We start from the raw sequence: 6411 nt of genomic DNA, 5'->3' as shown, positions 1-6411 counted from the left end.
TATATATATATATATATACACACACACACACACATGTGTGTGTGTGTGTGTGAATCATATATAATTTTGTACATTAACAATTTTTTTCTTGTTTTCTTACATATGTAGCATTCTCGTTTGAACCTGCAATATATATATATATAGAGAGAGAGAGAGAGAGAGAGTTTGTATCAAATACAACTCGTTGCATTTGTACAACCAATGCAACCCAATAAATTGAGATATTTATGGAAATRATRAGAGTTCRTTTATTATGATTTGAATATATATGGAAGATGAATATGGTTCATTAATCATGATCAATATTTTATATTAAAAAGCAATCAAAACTTCTATGAAATCACATATTAATCAAATCAAATAGACAGTTGAGATTTGATTGTATTGGTTGCACAAATATCGAGGATTGTATATTAACCAACCCCTCTCTCTCTCTCTCTCTCTCTCTCTATATATATATATATATGTGTGTGTATTATAGTTCCCTTCTTGTGCAAAACCTTTCAAAAGTTACAAACTCTACAAACAAGGACATTTTTGTCTTTTTAACAAATTCATATTTTAGAGATGATATTCTTTCTTAAGTATCTCATACGATACCATATTAATTCAAGGTTGATCTCTTCCTTAAAAATTTCATTTTCAGTTGTCATAACTGATTTCATCCCCTTCTCTCTAATCATCTTCATCATAACTATTTTGTTTCCCATGTGAAACCAAGCCAATCATTGGGTTTCATATGGAACAATAATTGTTTTTGTTACCATGATTTCGTATCAATGTTGTTTCACTTTGTGGAACAACAAATTAACTTTTTAATATGTGAAATTTCTGTTTCTCATATGAAACAATATATTAATTTTTTTTAAATAACTTTTCATATGTGAAACATATTAAACAAGGCTTTGTTGGTTGCGAGGTGTTTCACTTTCACTTAAGAGATGAGAGCAGGATTAACTAAAAGAAATATGTAACCTTGAATCTATCAATTAACACTGAAAGACTAAATTTTTTTTTTCACGAGAAAGCCCATACCACAATGACATAAATATGGGACTATAATGTAAGACAAAATCGTATTAGATTTAAATCTCAGAAACACTAAACTGGACAATCAAAATCAAAGAGACTGACATTTATTTTGGAACGAAAGAAGTAATACATACGAGAGGTATGATTATAAATATCAAAGACATCCTTAGAGGTAAAAAGTAAAAGCCAAGCTATGGATGTCAACATTAAAAACCAGAATGAACTTGAACATCTTACCAGCATAATAAGAGAGCTATTGTTTCTGTGAATCAGTCTTGCAATTATCTCTCAATTCTTTCAGTATAGATAAGCTTCTTTCCTGCCATATCAAGTTCAAAAACATACATTTCTTTTTAACAATTTTACTCAAAAATCATTCAGCATATTCTGGATTTATCTTATAAATGGGAAGAAAATAAATGCATTTAGCAAGTAGATTGATCATAAGACATTTTACTCAATTGTACATGGTCCAACCAAAAACCACAATGACAGATGTTAAAATCCAAAACCTTCTGACAGGTTTCTAAGTGAGATTCTGAAATCTATGACCCTATTGAGACTTATGACAGTAGGCCTAGAATTAAAATGTGAAAGGAGTGATTTGCAAGTAAGCCTAGATACCATGGTTACTTGAAACAAAAGGTAACAAATATCATGTCCATCATCCACATATAAGAGATTTCCATGCACTGCAACAACATCCTCCATAGCAGTCTATGAAAACATTTTTACTCATGGGCCTTAATTAATACCTGTGATAAATACACTTTCATATTTGCAGATGTCTGGGCATCTAAAAACTCATCCGCAAAACTAAGCTATTGTGAAACCCTAGCCCCCGTTGCACGACAACCACGCATGAACCCTAACCACACACCCTATTGCCACCATAGCTAGTTGTTGGCAAACCTTAGTGGCACAACAGATGTTGCTGATTGGTATTTGGTGTGATCTGAAATCTGGACATTGATTTCTGGCTCTAGTTCTTGCAGATTGGTCCATATGAAATAATACATGTCCAGAACTTCAAATGGAGAACAATGAGTGCTCATATTGCATCTATTTTATGTTATGATCTCCAATTCAAGGAGAAACTCAAAATGTTAAAAGTGTCTCCCTGCTTCATAAGGATAAGTTGATCCTCTATGACTTGTCTTAGTACTTCATCTACATCTTTAATTTTATATACTTAATTAGGGCCTCAGATCATAGGTAATAGAGATATACTGGCACCATATGCTTACATTCCCTCATGATTCGTTATCTAGCTAAATAACCAAAAACTCAACTGTTCTGCAACTTTGTTTTCAGATTGTCGTGTCTTCTACTGTTAGATTATGTAAATATTCCTAAAAGTGGGACTTCCCAAACAATAAGGACGTCACGAATCGTAAGGCAGCAGTTCAAGATGTTCACAACTGGTACGTACTACGATCACCCTTCTTTTGATTTTTTCAAGAAAATCCAGAAGTAAGAGCATCCACACCCTTAAATTTTCGTGCTTTTTTCTATCATTATAAATGCTATCTCAACAAAATAAGAACCTCAATAAAACTCCATTATAGTTTTAACCTCCTACAATACGATCAGCCCTCTTTTGATTTTTTCAAGAACATCCGAACGTAAGAGCATCCACAATGGTTATGCAAACAAGACCCTTAAATTTCCGCACTTTTTCCTATCATTATCAATGTTATCTCAACAAAATAAGAACCTCAATAAAACTCCATTATAGCATAAACCTCCTACAATACGATCACCCCTCTTTTGAGTTTTTCAAGAAAATCTGAACAGAACTTAAAAGCATCCACAATGGTTATACAAACAAGACCCTTAAATTTTCACTTTTTTTCCTATCATTATCAATGCTATTCAATAAAATAAGAACCTCAATAAAACTCCATTACAGCATAAACCTCCTATAACTTGTTTGTAGGTCTAATGTACTTTTCACCATTAACTATTTTTAAATCAATTTTTACTACTTAAATACCAGTTTCTGTTTTAGGTATTTCAGGTGATAAAACAAGATAAATATATTCTATTTATCAATAATTATATAAATATATATTAATCCCCTATATATACTTATTTAAAACTTAAACTTATCAAACAGAATACAATAAGCTTGTACCAAAAACAAAAGTTAAGTTAAAACTAATGAATACATTTTAGAATTATTAATTTCACGATTTTTTTTCAATTTGTAGTACGTTATGAATTTATGTATTAAATTGCAATAATTTATTTATTTAATTCATGCACTTCAAATAATAAAACGAGATAAATATATATTTTATTTAGAGGTTAGAGTGAATTACATTTTTGGTCCCTTGTCTATGGCTGTTTTTTTATTTTTGTTCCTCAAATTCATAAAGTATATTAATGGCCCATTAAGAGAGGGCTCCGTTAAGTGCATCATGTGTCTCAATCGTGAAAAGTATTTTGGTCTTCTACCCCACCTTCTTCCTAATCAAGAACACCATCCACCGCCACCCACAACCACGGCCCCTCACCACCATCTATCCATCACCACCACACCCAAACACAAAATCAATAACAAAATCAAAATCCAATCTTTCATTTAAAAACATTCATACAAATCTAAATACAAACACGAAACCCAAAATCATAACTTCAATTTAAATAACAAGAAGAAAAACCTACATTCATACACACCATTGCACCCACCTGATTCTGGATATGCATCTTGAAAACTATCCCGATCTTCATATTTGAAAACCATATGGATCGTCATCTTCAAAAATCGCCTGGATATTCAAAGTTGAATCGAGTTTGGGTTCTTCAAGTTGCTACTAAAATCGCCTGGATATTCAAACCCGAAAGTCACCTGGATCGTCATCTCATCTTCGAAAATCAGGGGCTTTGGGTTCTTCAAGTTGCTTCGAAAGCCAAAAACATAAATTCACGAGGGGCAGCGTAGGGGTGGAAGATGAGATGCCATCCTCGTGGGAGGGAGGGGGTTTCATCGACGAAACAGGGAGGGTGTGGGGTCCGCCACCGTGGTTCGCTGCAGAAATGAAGTCGAGGAGGTGGGAGGAGGATTTCACAGAGCGATTTATGCAGGTTTGGGGGATAGAGGGAGAGTTTCGCGGAGAAAAAGGGTTTGGGGGCGGGGGGACGATTTCATGGAAGGGATAGCTTTTTCATTTATTATTTCAGTTATTTTATAATAAAAAAATTAATGCCATAACTCATATATATACTATATGAGCATTCTTGAGTGGTTTTCATGATTTTCTTGTTGGTGGCTATGTTCTCAGAAAAAGAAAAAGAGTGCAGAGAATGCTTTTGCCATAGTTGCTTGTGTGACATGGCCCATGAGTTGTGCTTCAGTAAAATATAAGTACTAAAAAAGTTATAAGATACAAGTAAAAAATTGTTTCCCAATTCAGCAAATAAGCAATTTATAAGACTATCCAACTAAAATCATGAAAATAAAATTCAGAAAAGTAGAAGCAAATGGAGTTCACTTACCAGTTGGCTGCCCTCACGAACAAATATATCCTCCATATGAAGAAAAAGTGACATCCATTGACCCGTGAGATCAGATTCCAAGTTCGAGAATTTTTCAGAACTTCCTTGCCCATATTTTCCGGTTGCGCCATCCCTGCTGTTTTGGTGGACCAAAATGCTTGCTTCTTTCTGACTCTTCTTTATAGCTATGCACAGAAGAAGACAGTAAATACACAGAAAAGAAAGATGAACCATCTGAAAAAAGCAAAAGATCAGCAGGAAATGACACCCACTCACCAGCTATTCGGCCTTTGATATCCTGGTAGTGTAGATCTGACCATATGTAAGCAGCTGATTTGACAAAAAGAACAGAAGAATTAGATCAAATGGCTAAAATTTTGCTACTTACATGTGTAGCGATAACTAAACAAATATTCATCAAAAGAATTCATAATCACCTTTAGTGCAAAAAGAACATGGACATGCTTTGATCAAGTCCATACACATGTTTGAGAATCCATCACCCTTCTGTCCAATGCATCTCTCTAGACCACACCTGGACTCCTGTGACTCGGGCAATCTTGAGCAATCAAGATACTCATCTTTGCTCGAATCCAAGTTTTCAATACCAGCGTCATCATCCATACCCAAACTATTTTCGACCTTCTCTTTTGATGCATTTTCTACAACTGCAGAATCACTTTTTTCATCTTCTTCGGTTTCTATTATCACATGCGCACCCAGTTTATCGGATTTGCTTGTGGGTATCGTTGGGGTGGATATACAACTCTCACTCATAGCATTGCCAGCTTTAACAGCAATAGAAGAGGTGGCATTTCTTCGACCATCTGATGTGCAGGGTTCCTTGGCTTCACACGTGATCTTAGATATACTATTTACCACATTCCCCTTCAACGAGTTGATCTCACTGCACGAGTGAGCCCGTAAAACACACCCAGCAATCTCTTTATGGAAGTTTTCTTTCGAAAAGTTATCTACTCTTAGACATTCTTTCTTTGCAAACTGAAAACCTTCATCTTTCTTATAACCATCTCCAGATTTAACACCTGAGGTGGAAATGAAAGAAAACCCCCTTTTCCCAACTTGATTTGTTACATCCCCTAACGCAGATCGGGGCTTGTAATCCCCATCCGACGGTATTTCTCCACTCATAGTTCAATTAAACCTTACTCAACTAGAAAAACCTAAGAAAGATACAGATCCCCTTTCTCAAAGTTCTCGAAATCGAAGAAAAATCAATCTACTGCCCTAAAAAGCACATTTTTTACAAAATTACTACAAATGCAAAACAATAAATGATCTAATTGAATGATCATAGAAAATACCAACCTTGAGGAGGATCTAAAACCAATTTGTTCATGGAAAGTCTGAAAATTTTCTGATCGGAATGAGGGTTTCGAGGCATATATTGGTACAATTTCCCTCAACATCTCAATTAGAATCGTTGAGGCGGGAAAAGGGTTTGGGCTATGCTTTTGGTTTAAGTCGTAAAAGTTTTAGATGCGCGCCTTTCCACACTCAATTTGGTATTTTTGGGCCTCCTATCAAAATAAAATGCAATGAATTTGTTTTTTTATTTATTTTATTATTTAATGTTATAAATTTTTTTATTTTTTTATTTTTTTGTAAAACACCATCATTTATCTATACTATATTATAAAACATTTGACAAAAACTCTTAGGGGCTGTTTGTTTTTTTAAGAAAACCACTTAATTGCCTCTTATGTCTGAATCGGTCAGACATTGAGGCATTAAGTGCGTTTGTTTTTTTTTTAAATTAAGTGCTAAAGTTCTCTCAAAAGGTCTGAATAATTTAGAGGGATTCTAAAGTCTGAAAAGCACTTATCGATTTAAAGCTCCGATTACAGCTCCGCTTTC

The 6411-nt window shown here is 34.2% G+C and overlaps 1 protein-coding gene across 2 annotated transcripts; it reads right to left on the bottom strand.

Moving 5' to 3' along the window:
* Window positions 1–1064: 1064 nt before the first annotated feature.
* Window positions 1065–5727, bottom strand: LOC112515774. Of its 2 annotated transcripts, XR_003069545.1 has the most exons (5): window positions 4971–5727; window positions 4810–4863; window positions 4534–4718; window positions 1236–1351; window positions 1065–1191 (listed from the first exon to the last, which is right to left on the bottom strand). XR_003069545.1 is itself a non-coding variant. In XM_025122701.1 (4 exons), exons 1-4 carry the CDS (start codon window positions 5683–5685, stop codon window positions 1286–1288), a joined length of 1020 nt encoding a protein of 339 aa, XP_024978469.1. In that variant the 5' UTR covers window positions 5686–5727; the 3' UTR covers window positions 1065–1285. The 2 variants fall into 2 exon arrangements, 1 of the variants encoding a protein (XP_024978469.1); XM_025122701.1 differs by having other exon boundaries at window positions 1065–1351.
* Between the last annotated feature and the right edge of the window lie 684 nt (window positions 5728–6411).

Source organism: Cynara cardunculus (assembly GCF_001531365.2).
Source record: "Cynara cardunculus var. scolymus isolate 2C chromosome LG 7, CcrdV1, whole genome shotgun sequence".
Taxonomy (NCBI): domain Eukaryota; kingdom Viridiplantae; phylum Streptophyta; class Magnoliopsida; order Asterales; family Asteraceae; genus Cynara; species Cynara cardunculus.
Note: the sequence above shows the minus strand (reverse complement) of the source record. Positions and strands in the feature narration are given on the sequence as shown.